The following is a 16,327-nucleotide window of genomic DNA, read 5'->3' on the forward strand; positions in this document are numbered from 1 at the left end:
AAGAATTTGGAGGTTCGGGAAGGGGAGGAGCAGGTTTGGGTAGCATTTGATTTTGGAAGCCTCAAAAGAAGTGGGAAACACTGGTTCCCAACTAGTATATATATAATCACCCTGAAGTTCAAACCACGTGCATCGGTCTTACATGATTAATAGAATATAGATAATAAAAAATCACCCTAAAGTTGAAATCACGAGCATCGGCCTTAGCATAAATATAAGATTCTGGAAGTTGTTGAGAGACATATGTGGCGACATCCGGACACATTATTCTACTATGGCCCCTCTCGGCCCACAGGGCACGCTGTGCAATGTACCTTCCCAGAGGTGGGGGTCGGTACAACCGGCACGAAATGTTGGAAGGCACGATTTTGCCAATCTGGATTGGCGCGAATCCTGCTTCAAAGGCCCGAATACAAAGAATGTGCACACATGCTACACCACGTTTCACAGGGAAAGCTGGGCAGAATTCGATGGGGGCGGCGAATTAGGTTTTGGTTCTGGTGCAAAGAGCAGAAAGGGCCGTGGGGCTGTTTTTCCGTGCACTTGATGTGGACAAGCTCTCAGTTTTGCATTTGTCAAAAGCTTTAATGGTGGTAGGCTGTCTATGTCTCTTTGCCAGTTGGGCTGGTCCATCTCCCACAGCGAAGGCCAGGCTGTGCTGTCGCGATCGTCCAAGTTCAGTAAGCCATTACAATCAGACCAGCTCAAAGTCTGTTCACTTGACGGATCAGTGATGTGCTCTCCCCTTTCTTTTAATCGCTTCTGCTGATGAAGTAGATCTGTATAATTGCTTGGACTTTCAGCTCAGATCTGGCACCCATTGCCAGCACTAAATGTAGCAGAGGATATGACAGAAATCTGTGTGTGAGTGTGAGTGTGAGTGTGTGTGCGCGCAAGCTCGCACGAAAAAACCATCTTTACAATGCAGTTCGATGTGAGGCAGGCTGTCGCCGCAGCATTAACCATAGGCATGTGCTTGATGCTTCTTAACATGATAATCAATGGGTCAGAATCCCCTTCGGCGTCATCACAGGTGGTCAAGCTTGTAAGCATACTGCTTTTAACGAGGGTTTTGGGTTTTTTTTTTTTTTGGGGGGGCGGGGGGGGGGTAGTAGCGTTGCTCTTGCATGCCTTTGTTCCCTTGCTTGAAGTGTATATTGCGATGTGTTTTTTGTGTGAAGGAAACCGCATTATCAGTTGCCCCAGCTGGAGAGGTAGGACGCACAGAAGAAACTACCGGCAGATTAGTAGTAAGGGATGAAACACCCAAAAAATTATGGGGGCGACCTGGTCCAGTTCTCCAACCATGCTGGAGCAAGTACATCACAAGTCAGTGTAGCATTTATCTTTGGATTTTTTTAAATATGTTTTTTTTTTTTTGGGCAAATCCTTTCATTCTTTTGTGTTGGAGTGGATCCACTTGAGCAAGAAGAGGGACTCACCTCACATGCCTCTAAACCATGCTAATTAATTAATTTCTCTGAAATATTGGTTACCTTTTGCAGGCAGACAAAGAAATACACGGGGTTATGTGCTGGTCAAGTTATCAAATGGCCCACAGTACCATCCATTGCAGGTGTTTATTCCAACTCTTTCTAATGTTGTAGGAAAAGTGGTGGCCCAAGAAAAAGTTTATGCTTGATAAATAGTGAAGCACGTCAACTACACAAATTTGTTTCCCTTTTGCATGTCGATACGTTGGAAGGTCTAGTGGCATATAGCATGTAGTCTTGTATTGCATTTACTAGGTTCAGAGAAAAGAATAAGCATTTACTCTCATTATGCCCAATGTGTAAAGTCAAGGTAAATGCTAAACCTCTTTTACTCTGCCCAACATTATGCCGGCGAAGCTTTTCCCTTGTCAAGGGGTTGATAATGCATCCATTGCTGGATGCAAAGGGCTTGATTAGGTCTTAACATATCAGTAGCATTGCATCAATCATGTACAAGTTGTGTCTTTACAGGTCAACCATGTGCTGAGGTGCTAGCAGAGCAATAGAGCTGCTGGATCTGTAGGGTCATACTTACCGCTGATGGAGTTTGACAATAGGGTGCTGGAGAGTGGTTTTGGCTGTGGGTTGTAGCCATGGCAGTTCTAGGTAAAGTGGTGGAGTGCCTTTTACATGTCAATTATGTGCTAAGCACTGCCAAAGCAAGAGGGCTGCTGGATCTATAGGGTCATACTAACTCCTGATGAATGTTGACAATGGGGTGCTGGAAAGCAGTGTTAGGCCCTGGGTCTGAGTAATGGTGGTGGTGCATAAGCAATGGCGTGTTAGCAGTCCCGTATTGATTCTTGTAGTAATAAGGGAATCATTGGTGCTGTTAGATCCCAAGGCTAATCAGGGTTAAGACCTTCAGGTTGGGTTAACCATAGCCTAGGGGAAGTAGCTTTTATGAGACACGGGCTATATTTGGCTCTTGATTTATAGGAGGCCTATATAAGTGACTTTATGAGTCAGTTTGAGGGAAAGCTTCTCAAACCTGGAGTCGAGGTGTGCTTACTTACATCGGATGGGTTGTACTGGTGGTATGGAATACCAGGGACTCTACACGTGGAGCCATGTCTTTGATGCTACTATCCCCCTGTGCTTAGGGGTGAGCCTGAATGGCTCTATGGTTGGGCGGTGAGCTAGATACCTGAGTCTATGCGTGTTTTCCTTTTCTATTTATGCTTAATTGCAGGGTCTATTAGCCTGGGGGATTGACATTGGTATCAGAGCTAGACTTGTTGGAATTAAGTGGAGAACACTCCGGAAGGAGAGGAGAAAATCCATTGTGTGGATCTTCTGGGTTCTAATCTATGGGCTGCTTTTAGTCTTCCAAGGCCTGGTGATATGGGACACTTAGGGTGGAGGATGGAGCAGAGTGAGGTGAATTGGGAAGACGCCATGGTTAGATGTGCGTAGATGGTTCTTGGAATCGATGCATATCTATGGAAAAAGTAGGGTTTTGTTGTGTTTGTTTGTGTGCTGCTTGTTCCTTGACAATATTCAAGGGTGAAACCCTAGATCTTAGTTGTTTTTTAATGCTCAAGAGGTTGTGTGCTTGTTGGAAAAGCATTTGCTCGATGCTCCACCCTCGTGATGTTTCAGTAGGTGAGGATGTGCTCTACTTTGTAAGGCCTCCTTTATGAGGAGTAGTTGTTGTGGTGAGCACCCGGGGTGGTAGGCGGTCCATGCGGAGCCCATATACTGAGAACCAAGTGGAAACTAGGCATACCATACTCCTAAATGGCCCTCGAGTGCTAGCTGTCTCGAGGACTCCAGGGCAAGCCTCGGGTACCTGTGGGGATCCATGTGACTGATGCGATGGAGGTATGTGGCTGTTTGGAAGGGCGTTTCAACTTTCCACTACCATCGGGGCTGCAGCAAACTCTGCCTGGATAGATTGATGGTTTGCTACGGATCATATGGAAGAACATCATAACTTGGGGCCTCTCAACTCACCGTCAATCCTCATTGGATAAATATGGCTCCCAGAAGGCTTCTCCATACATCAAGGCTGGTGTGACGAGGGTGTCAAAAAGTCAACCCTTTGTCCTGGGCCCCTGGAAATGTGCCTGGAAGCACTGCCGCTCAAGTAAGTTGCTGGAAGTATGGTGAAGAGTGGGCCACTGAAAGTGACACCAAGGTAGACGTAGAATGGGACAATCTCCATAGGATCCCCTTTGCATGTGAAGCTCAATTTGAATGTGAAGGGGTGGGAAATATTGAAGACCATTACCTTGGTTTTACCAAGGTTAACAGAGAGGTCCCGCTAAGTGCAGAGTTCTTGTAAGGCATCCAACTGTCTCTAAAGCCCCTCGGCTGAATCTGAGAGGACGACGACGTCATTTGCATAAAGTAGCATGGGGATCAATATGCTTACCAGTGTGGGACCAGCCCTGCCTAATCCATCAATGAAACTCGAGATCTCATCAATGTAGAGGCCAAAAAGAGTGGGTGATAGAGGGCAGCCCTGTTTTACCCCAATAGTGCTAGAAATCTCCTGCGATGTACCTCCTGGGGCTCTCACTCGTCTGGTGACAGGCTCATAGAGGGCGATGATGCTGCAAACCATGTCAAATGGGACTCCTATCTTCTGTAGACGGTGTAGGAGGCGGGCTCGGGGTATAGTATCAAAAGCTTTGCTTAAATCCACAAAGCAGCAGTAAAACCTTTGATGTCGTGCTCTACCCTCCTCGATGATGGCATGGAGGGTGAAGATGTGGTCAAGGGAAAATGAACCGAGCTCTACCTCTAGCACTGATCCATAGAGTTTGGCCAATGTGTGGCCAATCATGGTCGTCCTATAATTATTAGGATCAAGTGGATCTCCTGCTTTGAGGATGGGAAAGTGTGGAAATCCTTCACAAACGGCTCTATTGAACATGCAGGCTAGTAGGGGCGCCATAGTATCTTCGGCATGTGAGAGGTACTCGGTAGTGAGTCCCTCGTGATCATGGGCTTGCCCATTTGGTAGTCTACGAATGGCCTTGAGGACCATGCCCTTTGTGAAGAAGGTGGAGGTGGTGGGGCGGGGATTTGGTGGTGGGGGTAGAGGTGGCTGGTGGGGGATATGATAAGGGAGAGAACATAGGAGCCCTTGAGGGCAGCCTGTCTATCTAAGAAAGCTTGTCTGTTGGTGGCATCAGGGAATTTGATGGTGTCATATTCTTGCCCTGCCCTCCATGTATTTGAAAAAGGGGGGGGGGGGGGGGGGGGGGGGGGGGGGGGGGGGCGGATCCTGTCCACTCCTATCATGTGGCAAAGCGTCATGGCATCCGCCTTGGGGGAAGCCCCCACCTGTAGCCCCTGCACTCGTACATGGAGGGCCCTATCCTTCTTGCATTTCTCCTCCTCGAGAGTCTCATGTATGATGCTCTGTTGGGGTTTGTGCTTCTTCACCACCTCCACCCAATCTTTCGTGGTGGTTTGCAGTTCTTCTCGCAACTTATCACTTGCAGCCTTCAGCTGCTCCAAGTCCGTCCTTAGACCCTCCTCAATATTTAGTTCCCCTTCCTCCATTGTATGGTCCTTGACCGTAGCCTTTAGGGCTTCCATTTCTGCTTGGAGTTCCCCTATCACTGGGCACAGAGAGAGAGAGAGAGAGAGAGAGAGAGAGAGAGAGAGAGTGTTGCATGACTCAAAATAGTACTTGGTGTTGTAATGAAGCACACCAAGTACATGCTTTTATAGGTTGCAAACCTTATCTTTTGACTCACATAAATCACACACATATAAGCATATGACACATGTCATACACTTAGATCTTGCACGACTCAAAATAGTACTTGATTAATGTCTTGTAATGAAGTACATCAAGTACATGCTTTTATGGGTTGCAAAACATATAAGCATATGACACGTCATACACTTAGATAAGTGTATCACGTGTCATATGCTTATATGTGTTTGTGATTTATGCGAGTATCATCTAAGTGTATGACATGTGTCGTATGCTTATATGATTTTGTGATTTATGTGAATCAAAAGATGAGGTTGCAACCTATAAAAGCAATCTAAGTGTGACATGTGTCATATGCTTATATGTGTTTGTGATTTATGTAAGTCAAAAGATAAGGTTTGCAACCTACAAAAGCATGTACTTGGTATACTTCATTACAAGACATTAATCAAGTACTCTTTTGAGTTGTGCAACACACACTCTCTCTCCCTCTACATTGTCACTCTCTCTCTCTCTCTCTCTCTCTCTCTCTCCCCTTCTCTCTCTATAGTCTCTCTCTCTTCGAGATGGAGTATAGGCCTCCATCGAAATAGAGTTGCTCGGGTTTGCTAGAGGCCTATAGTCCATCTCGGAGAAAGAAAGAAAGAAAGAGATATATTAACGTCTGCGAAAGGCCAAAGTGGCCTATGAGACCAAAACATAGTACACAGCTGATGGTGTCTCATCAAAAGTAAGAAAAAGGGCTAAAAAAGCCCTAAAACAGTCCTAAACAGCTATGAAAGGAAAATACTCCTACTGAGGTACAACAAAAGTGTATAATATCTACAACTAGCATAAGACTGGTGTAATCTGCTCATCTCAGTATCTCTCTCATAAAGTGCTGTAAGATAGAGAGACTAAAGTGGTGGGGCAGTCGTCTCTTGTGGCGGGTGATGATGGCTCTAATCCACCGGTGATGAAGCGGCCGTGGACGAGGTCTTGGTAAGCGTGGGCGTCTCGCTCGACAAAGTGCTATGGCTCTGTCAAGGGTGACTCCTCCTGAAGGACGTCTATGGGACTCTCTGAGGGGGTAGTGGAGGTCTTGGTCGTGTCTGTCGGGGTGGTCCTGGCCGTGAAAAAATCTATCATGGCTTGCTGGCGGGGTGGATCTTGGTGTGCTGTCTTGGCTTGTAGGAGAGCCTCTCGATGGCGTTTGAGCTCCAATAAGAAAAGCCCCAAACACCTCTGATCCTCAAACTCCATCACATGTCGTAATGGTCCAAAACCCTCTTGGAAGAGACACCAGTATCTCCCTCGTATCTCATAGTACACAGTACATCGGCATATGTAGTGCTTCTCTGACTCCACTTCTAGGTGACATAGCTGACAAATGCGGTCTTCTGGCTTCATCCCCTCGTATCTGCCAGTCTCTACCCTCAGCTGATGTGATGAAGTGCGGATCTGTCCAATGGCACTGCGAATGCCATGTGAGAGATGGGTGTCCATGTATGTAGACCATGTCACAAAGCCATTTGGGGAGAGATGTAGAAAATGGTCCCGATAGTGGGCCATCTTCGTGCCTAGTGGTAGGGGGGGGCTGGACCATGTCCTTTCTGCATCTAGCCTCACGATGTCCATCCTGATCACCCTATTCTGCTCAAAGTGACTAAGGTCCAAGAAGGGGCAGTCCAGGCTGTAATCAAATGGAGGGAGTGCATCAATCGTCATGCTATGTAATCTCAGCCAGGTACACATCTGGGTGTACCGACATCGTGTATCGCCGTCTGCTGCTAACTGCCTGGAAGAGATAAGTGCTAGGTGTGGGTATCTCTGTGTGGGGAGCTCCCATATCCTCTACAAAAATGTCACTAACTGGAACAGGGCTTCGGTAACCACTGGTGCGGCTCCTATCTCTGCTCTGACAATCTCATGAGGTACCGATGGTTTGCTCCGAATCATGCGTGCAATCATAGTCACCGGTGGTTTCTCTAGTACCTGCCATCCATCATAGAAATCTCTCTTTGGTCCGACCTGGCCGACAAGCGGCTCCCTCCTCATATGGTAGAGGATGGGTCCCCATATGGGTGAGCCATATAAGAGTGTAGGTGTGACCAATGTGTCAAACAACCAGAGTTTGGTGCGCGGCTCCTGAAACTGAATGTAGGCACATTGTCTCTCTAGTGCCCCTAGGGCTGCATATCCACGTGCCAATCTAGCCTCTGTTGCCTGCCTCATAGAGAACTGTGGTCTGCTGAATGTGACTCCTAGGTACACATGATCTGGTTTACTCCACTGATTCACCTCTAAAAGTGAACTGATGGTCGGATCTAGTCACCCAGGCCTGTGCGGTATTGAAGACAGAAAGAAGGGGAGGGGGGGTAAGGCGGCGACGAAGAAAAAAACCAGGGGGGTGGAAGCAACGCGAAAGGGGGGTGGGGGGGAAGAGAGGGCGGAGGTTGGCGGAGGGAGGGCGAGGCGCTGAAGAAGGGAGGGGGGCACGAAGGAGAGGAGCAGGCAGGCGCTACAGCGCTGGGGCGGGGGGTGCAAGAAAACCAGGCGGGCGGGGGGGGGGGGGGGGGGGGGGGGGACAGACGCGAGGGTGGGAAGGGGGGAGGGCGTGCAGGCAACAGCGCGAGCGGGGGGGGGGGGGGGGGGGGGCGGAAGCTTCAACGAGTCAGTGCTCTAATGAGACGTGTGCGTTGGATCTTCAAATCAAAGTTCCGAGCTGATGGCAGCTTGGACAAGCACAAGGCAAGGTTGGTTGCCAAGGGTTATGCTCAGTGCCCTAGAGTCGACTTCGATGAGACCTTCGCTCTGACGGCCCGGACGACTACCATTCGCACCGTTCTTGCTCTTGCAGGACATCATAGATGGCCCGTATTCCAGATGGACGTCAAGTCGGCTTTCCTGAAAGGAGAGTTTACACAAGAGGTTTATGTTGATCAGCCGCTGGGATTTGTTGTTCCAGGCAAATAGGATCAGGTGTACCGGCTGAAGAAAGCTTTATATGGTCTGAAGCAGGCTCCGCGGGCTTGGTACCAGCGGATTGATGAGTTCTTTCAGAAGCTCGGCCTACGTCGTTCTCATGCAGATTCGAACCTTTATATCCTCCTTGAGAGGGGGTTGATTGTTATCATTGTGGTCTATGTTGATGAGCTCATCTTTACAGGTTCTTATTCTGTGAGGATCCATTCAGTCATGGATGCTTTGGAGATAGAGTTTGAGATGACGGATCTTGGCCTTTTGCATTATTTTCTTGGCTTTGAGATTTGGCAGACCTTGAAGGGCATTTTTTTCTCTCAGCAGAAGTACACACGGGAGATTCTTGACAGATTTCAGATGACTGGATGCAAACTAGTATCTGCTCCTATGGATACTAGTGAGAAGCTTTCTCTTCTTGATGCTTCTCCAAGGATCGATCAAGGACAATATCGGGTTCTCGTCGGTTGTTTGGTTTGGTTGACCTACTCCCGATTGGACGTGTGTTTCGCAGTCAGCTTATTGAGTTCTTTCTCAGCCAAACCCTGTCAGCAGCATTGGCGATGTGCTCTCAGAGTTCTTCGGTACTTGCGTGGCACTCTGGACTTTGGCATCTTCTATGGCCAAGGATGCACTCTTCGTGGATGGTCTGATTCAGATTGGGTTGGAGATCCAGATACTCGGCGTTCGACCACTGGTTGTGTTTTTTCACTTGGGTCTGGAGCCATTTCATGGAGCAGTAAAAAGCAGCCTGTTGTGGCGCTTTCCTCTACAGAGGCAGAGTATCGTGCGGTTTGTTATGCTGCATGTGAGGCAATTTGGTTGCGGAGATTATTGGAGGAGCTTGGCTGTCCTCCTACCGGATCTACTCTTCTTTGCTGTGACAATTAGAGTTGCATTGCCATTTGTTATGCTGCATGTGAGGCAATTTGGTTGCGGAGATTATTGGAGGAGCTTGGCTGTCCTCCTACTGGATCTACTCTTCTTTGCTGTGACAATCAGAGTTGCATTGCCATCGCCAAGAACCCTGTGTTTCATGATAGTACGAAACACATTGAGCTACAGTATCACTATGTTCGTGAACGAGTTCTTGCTGAAGATTTGCGTTTGGAGTATTGTCCTTCAGCGGAGAATGCTGCAGATTTGTTCACTAAGCCGGTTTCTCAAGCTTCCTTGGCTCCTCATCTTCGGTTTCTCGGAGGATGTTCAACATCTGGTGTTGAGAGGGGGTGTTAGCACATTCATCCCCAGTTTCTGCCCATGTTTGGTGTCCCTTTTGGTCCCTTTTTCATGGCCCTTGATTGTGGGCTGGCCACCCCTTTTTGATATATTTTTCTGGGATTTTTCCCAGCCTGGATGTATTTTCCCCAGTCGGCCAGCTACATCATGTCCAGTCGGCCAGTATTAGCATGTCCTGTCGGGCAGCCCCTCTTACCTATAAATAGGTGGGTTGGCCTGTAACTTGGTTGAACACAATGCTAATCAATACACTTAAATACACTAAGATTTGATGGACACTTGCTCAAATACAAGAAGTAAATTGCTGAATTGACAAGAGACACACAATGAGTTGGAACGGCCGACCCTTCCCTCAAATAAAGTATATTGATCTTGGGAGGATCAAGTACATAGTGTCATGGGCATTTCTGACCAGATTTCCATACCAATGCATATGAATACAGGATTGCAAACAAGTGGTTGTCGATGTAGACTTGCAACCCACACTACCCTCTCAAGTGCCCATGTTCCCTACCATCTGCTCTCTATTGTTCCACCAACACATGGTAGCAACAATCTGCAAGAGAGCACGTAGGACAAGAGAACACTACACAGGGTATGTGATCTTGTAATCCGGTTCCTCCCTCCTGCTACTTGCTCCCATAATTAAGCATAAAAGCTTACCAATAGCAAGTAGAGTCGATGACAACGGAAGTCTTCGTGATGGAAGTCCTTGGAGTGCTGAGATCTTTGATTTGTCGCCTTTCTTCGCGACAAAAGTCTTCAAGAGGATGAAGGGAACCTTGGGAAAGCTTCCCCTATGGTTCAACTTGAGAAAGGAAGGCTGAAATTAGGGTTTTCAGCAAAAAGACAGAAATTACAGCAAAAATGAGAGCTGTTTTGCTGAATTTCAGTCATTGGAAGTGAGTAGGAGAGTGATTAGCACTTGGAAACACTCTTGGAAGCTTGGAAAACACCCTAGCAAGTTGGGAATGGCTATGGAGAGCTTGGAAATGGAGAGAAATGGTGGAAAAACAGAGTTTTCAGCCTCCAAAAATCTTCATGAAGAGAAAACACGAATTTTCTCTTAATAAGTAAGTGAATTGGGGTCCAATCAGGTGAAGGGACATGGGGAGATGCCCATTTATGAGTAAAAGGGGAGGATCAGGTCCTGGACATTGAATCTTGTCCGCCTCGGGACTTCAGTGAGTGTGAACTTGGAAGCGGTCATAATTTATAAGTGACTTTTGGGCGCCCAAACTTTAATGAAGTGAGAACGCACTCGCTTATAAATATTGGCCAAGTCCTAAGGGCTATTTGAGCCTAGATTGGGTAATACTTACCACCTGTTCACATGCCACACAACCATGTCAGCAGACAGTGTCACACGCACGGTTCACGGGCCAGCGTCCCCTAGCCCGGAACTACACATAGGTCATGCAGGCATAAAAACAGCACGCAATTTCATTTGTAGGCAAGCACATAAAGATGCTATGCAGTGGAGCATTGGTATGGACAATCCCCGTTCATGAGACTATACAAAATAGACGTGCTCCAGGTAAGTACATGAGGTACCAGACCCAATGGAACACCAATCCACCAAGCATTTCCGGGCATGTACACGGAGGCACAAGTCCCAACGGAAAGCCAAGTCCACAGTAACACATGAATGGCATCAATCCCCGGCATATACAAGTGCCATGGACACCGGTCCAATGTACATACATGATAAGAAAGCACGGGTGGACCAATTGGGTGGCCAAATGGTGACATGGCCTCTCACTTTTCCATCTTGCCGAGTCTTTCTTTTGCTCCCTCACTTATGAGACACTTTCTGTCTCTTGCTTGGGATTGTATCACTTTAGTATATTCAGCATGGTTGCTCCATATCTCTCTCTCTTGCATTTTCTACTCAGCACACTCTAGTGCTTATTTGCTTCCGCTCTGTGCACTCATTCACTTGTGTATTGGCTATTGACACCTGTGTTCGTGTACTTGTACTTGTTCGTGTACCTATATTTGTTTGGGTACTGGTAGCAGGGAGGCTTGAGCCACGGTCTTTGCGAGGGTGTGAGCCAAGCTCTAGTACGAGAGTGCCTGTGTGTGCATGGTCTCGGAACGATAGTTTTGTGATCAGTTCCCTCTAGGTGGGAATGCTATTTAGACTTATTCGACTGTTTAGACTCATTCGACGAGTCCGGCATCGAGAGTCTACTCAGACACACACTTTTGTTTGGGTAGCTTGTCTTCATACTTGCATTGCATTTGATTATCTGGCAGGCAAGCCCTTGGAACTTTGTACATATTAAAATACTCCAATAATATACTTTAGTATTGAGGAGGGGGTCGGCCCGTTCGCAGCCCCAGTGGTTGTGTACTGTGCAGTGCTTGTCTTTTGCAGATTATCCTATGCAATGATGTATCTTTCAGTTGTTTTGTGCAGTGGCTATTGCATTTTAAGTGTTGATGCACATATTGTTCACGAGACAGTGCCCAAGGACATTCACACTTAGTTGGTGTAGTTATAGTGGTATCAGAGTAGTTACAGTGGTATCAGAGCACGGTTATTTTCCTCTTCTCAGTGGGGAAACAATTGTCTGGGCATTGGGCTTTGTGTGAACAGCCGTCAAACACTATGGATTGAAACCGGCCTCTGGTAGAAACCAAAGTGCGGTAGACTAGCAGTCACCCTTCCAATTGTAGTCCAATAAATAACAAAATAACAGGAGCTAGAATGCCCTAAAACTGAAAGGAAATCGACACCTGTTGGCCCCAAAGCTTGGCGCCCCTTTCGGTATTTCTTTATTCAAATTCAATGAAATGTATAACTGAGTACAACAAAGCCAGTCCAGGAAAAGTAAACCTGCATGTCCAATCTGACAGCCCTCACGACCTGTTAGCACAGAGGGTTCACACACAGATCTGTGTCCCACAAAAGCAACACACTGTGCTTCCCTCTAGTCAACCAAGACAATTCAGCAGGGTAGCCTTGAGCACACATCTGGCTGTTCCATGAACATGGTCTCAACTCAGTTCAAATATACATCCACTGTCCAATCTCTGTTTCCACCCTTCAAACTGCCATACTCCTCCTCTCACAAGGGGCCAGATGAAACAACTCTGCAGCAGCAGACACAAGCCAGTGGAAAGAAAGAAAGATTGACGAGTTCAGAGCTTACCAATTTCAATGCGTGGTCTTGCACCGGAGGGATTGACTGTACCAGTCTGTACTTGCAGCCGCCTGTATCAGCAACTCTGCATCACGTGTGCACTTGTTTGTAAGGATTTGTACGCGCAGCACGTGTGTGTACCTGTCTGTACCTTCCTCCTTGCAGCCCACCTCAGTACTGTACCTGCAAGTTCCTGTGATGCGTCGATTGTACCAGATGATACGCCGCCTGCAGCTGTACAATACTGTACTGCCCTGCCTGTACTTGCTGGACAGTACTGCAGTAGTACACGCAGCACGTGTGTGTACCTGCTGGACAGGTCTGTGCCTACAACCGTCTGAAAGAGATGCATGCAACAGTTCGTACAGGTCTGCACCTGATCGCCGTGCAGCCGCCTGCGCTAGATACGTACAGCTGTCGTCGCCAGTACAAAACAGTACGGACTGTACTTGCTGTCCGTACCTGCCAGCGCCGCCTGAACCTGTAGCAGCCGTACCACTGCACCTGCTGTGAACAGCTCTGTACGGGCAGTCTCCACCAGCGCTGTACGGCCTGCAACCACCTGGTCTGTACGGCCAGGTTCTGTACGGCCTGTTCTGTACGCAGAAAAACCCAGCAAGTCTTCGACTCTTTTTCTCTTCTCCTCTACGCAGATAACTTGCACCCTTCCCAAAAGCAAGAGCGAGAGAGATGAGAGAGGAGTGTAACTCCTAAAAGTGGAGTTGCCCCCCCCTTCCAATAATATCCTAGTGCCCCTTACTAAAGTTTATCAACTTCCTAGGGGTCACTTATGCCTAGGGGCCACCCAAGGTTAAAACATTAAAAATATTAATGTCCTTGGTCCCCCCTTCACATTTGAAGATGTCCACCATATTTCTATTTGTCCGGGCACCCCAAATATGAATCATTTAATATTTATTTTGCTCAGCAACCACCATGCCCACACTTGTGCTGTTCCATTTTCACAGGGTCATGACATAACTCCCTCTTGAAAAATGGCAAGCGTCCTCGATTGCAATCTGGTGATGCAGCAAAATATCCAAAGTGAAATGTACAGTATGGCAAGATCAGCGTCCCAATCTCTCTAAGCCATGTAGATGTAACAACATTCACTGCAAACCAATGGTGTAGTAGTAGTCCAAGTTGTATACCATTGTGAACCATACACAACCACAACATCCAATGTGACTAGTACACATATATCATAGAAGTCCCATAAACAGATGTACTGTCAGCCATCAGTACCTTCGGGTGATCAGCCCATCTAAACGGAGTTGCCTTCTTTGTTAAGGCATGAAGAGGCGAAGCAATTTCAGCAAAATACCGTATGTACCGCCTGTAATAGGAACACAATCCCAAAAAGCTGCGTACATCATGCACGGTCCTCAAATCTGGCCAATTAAGAATTGCTTCCACCTTCGATGGATCCATACGGACTCCATGCTTAGACACAATATGCCCCATATCTCTTGCAAGAAGAACTCACTCTTCTTGCCATTAATGACGAGCCTATGCTTCCGGAGTTCGTCAAACACAATGGCCAAATGCCTTCTATGCTCCTCCTCAGTGTGTGAATGCACAATCATATCATCAAAGAATGTGCCCACAAACGCTCTATGAGGCCGGAAAATTCTGTCCATCATTCTGTTAAATGTGGTAGGTGCATTGGTCAAACCAAAGGGCATAACCAAGAACTCATATAACCCAAAAGTGGTTCGAAATGTTGTCTTATGCACATCCTCGGGTCTAATACGTATCTGATGATACCCGCTTTTCAAGTCAATCCGACTAAAGACTGTGGAGCCTTGTAAGCGGTCCAAAATGTCATCGATCCTCGGAATAGGGAATCGATTCTTGATGGTATTCTTGTTCAGCGCCCTGTAATCAATACACATGCGCCAAGAACCATCTTTCTTTTGCACTAAGAGTACAGGTGAGCAAAAGAGTGATGAGCCAGGCTGGATCAACCCTTTATTCAATAGCTCCTGTACCTGACTCATAATTTCTTCTTGTTGGGCTGCACTAACACGATACGGCGGTCTATTTGGTGGAGTACTACCCGGAATTAGATCAATGGCATGATCTTCAAGCCTTTCCGGAGGAAGTTCTCCTGGCAATGACTCGGAAAAACAATCTTGGAACTCACATAAGAAATCAGTCCTGTCCTTATCTAACATAGACAAATTAGATTTAGACTCATCATCTTTTGCATCCTTTACATAAATCAAGTACCTGGAAAGGTGCTTTTTCATTACTGATGAAATTGCCGAAGCTGATACAATAGGAACATATTCCCCTTTTAGCTTTACATCCAAAACATGTTCTTTCCCTCTATGAGTCAAAGTAATCTTTCTATTGTATGTATCCACCACCGCATGTACTCTGTGGCACCATGGCATACCTAACAAAACATCACATCCATCAAGTGGCATGATGAAAAACTCTTCGCTGTCCACATAACCCTGCAAATAAAGCCTGAGCTTCCCAATAATAGGAGTGACGGGTTCTGCATATCCAGGACAAGCCATGTTAGCCTCATATAAAGGCCCCATCTCCTCTGCACGGATCCCCAATCGGCCAGTCAAATCTGGTGAAATAAAGTTGGCTCTAGCACCTGTGTCAAAGAAAATCAAGGCATTTTGATCTCTCACTTTGCTCCATGCCCTGCACAACTCAGTCTCTTCACCACCTGGCTGTTCCCCAACAAGATCAGGAACTAACCCTGCAGAAGGTTTTGGTTTCTTTGACTTTTAAAAACATTTCCGAGCATCCATCAAAGCCTGTCTCTCCTTAGGAGTTCTCTTGGGCATTGGTAACTTCTTATATCTCTTCTCTGTAGTCCCTTTTGCATCACGCGAAGCATGCCCTGACTTTTCAGATTTCTTGCTTGAGCTTTTACTGCCTTTAAATCCAGATGAGACTCCCGTGAGTAACGCATTTGCTGTCATAGCATTGTCTATCATCTGTGACATATTTGTTACTCGAGTCTTTATGCAATAGTCACGCACTTCCTTGGGCAGCCCACAACAATACTTCTCCACCTGCTCAGACAAAGGCACTGCACGATAAGAAGTAACTGGGAGTAAAGCTTCCCAAAACTTCTTATTATAATCCTCAAGATTTTCACACTTTGATGCATCCAACTTGTGCCATGCTGTCATTACATCCACCTCAAAAGTAGATGTGAGCCATACGGAAGAGAACACCTGTTTAAATTGTACCCAAGTAGATGGTGCTATGCCCTGTAAAAGAAGAGTGGACCACCACTGCAATGCATTGCCTTTGAGAAAAGTTGCAGCTTTTCTCACCTTAGAGGACTCCGTGTAATTACCACCAGAAAAAGCAGCATCAAACTGCTGTAAAAAAGTAAGTGCCTTTAGCTTATCTTTGGCCCCACTGCATAAGGAAGTGGCTTCACAAGATTGCTACCCCCAGCATTCATGCCCATCATAGGGTCAACATTACCAATTCCCACACCTGGCATGCCATACATTCCAGCCATGTTTCCAAACATACCATTATGCATACCAGGCTGCATGCCCCCATACATATTTCCTTGCATTCCAGGTTGCATGCCCCCAAACATGTTTCCTTGCATTCCGGATTGCATACCACCATACATATTCCCTTGCATACCAGGCTGAAAATTAGCTCCAAAAGTCCCTGGAATACCCATGCCTCCCTGAGGGTAACCCCCAGTCATAGATTGGAACACAGAGCCACCACCAAAATAACTTGGATGCATAGACTGCTGAGGAATAGATGGCTGTCCGAAAAAGGAACTCTGTGAGTTGGCACCAAAAGTATGTTGC

General features: G+C 46.9%; 1 protein-coding gene across 2 annotated transcripts in view; it reads left to right on the top strand.

The window, feature by feature from the left end:
- Positions 1–717: 717 nt before the first annotated feature.
- LOC147619696 (protein MANNAN SYNTHESIS-RELATED 1-like) overlaps positions 718–16,327 on the top strand; it is a 36,682-nt gene continuing 21,072 nt past the window's right edge. Inside the window, exons 1-3 of one of the 2 annotated variants that reach the window (XM_086773390.1) lie at positions 718–1,033; positions 1,182–1,329; positions 1,506–1,576. In XM_086773390.1, coding sequence (XP_086629516.1) covers positions 923–1,033; positions 1,182–1,329; positions 1,506–1,576 — 330 coding nt within the window. In that variant the 5' untranslated portion in view covers positions 718–922. Of the gene's footprint in view, positions 1,046–1,181; positions 1,330–1,505; positions 1,577–16,327 lie in introns of both variants that reach the window. The other variant, XM_086773389.1, reaches the window with a different exon arrangement.

This window comes from Cibotium barometz, chromosome 33, assembly GCF_041138505.1.
Source record: "Cibotium barometz isolate CiBa-2024 chromosome 33, ASM4113850v1, whole genome shotgun sequence".
Lineage (NCBI taxonomy): Eukaryota > Viridiplantae > Streptophyta > Polypodiopsida > Cyatheales > Cibotiaceae > Cibotium > Cibotium barometz.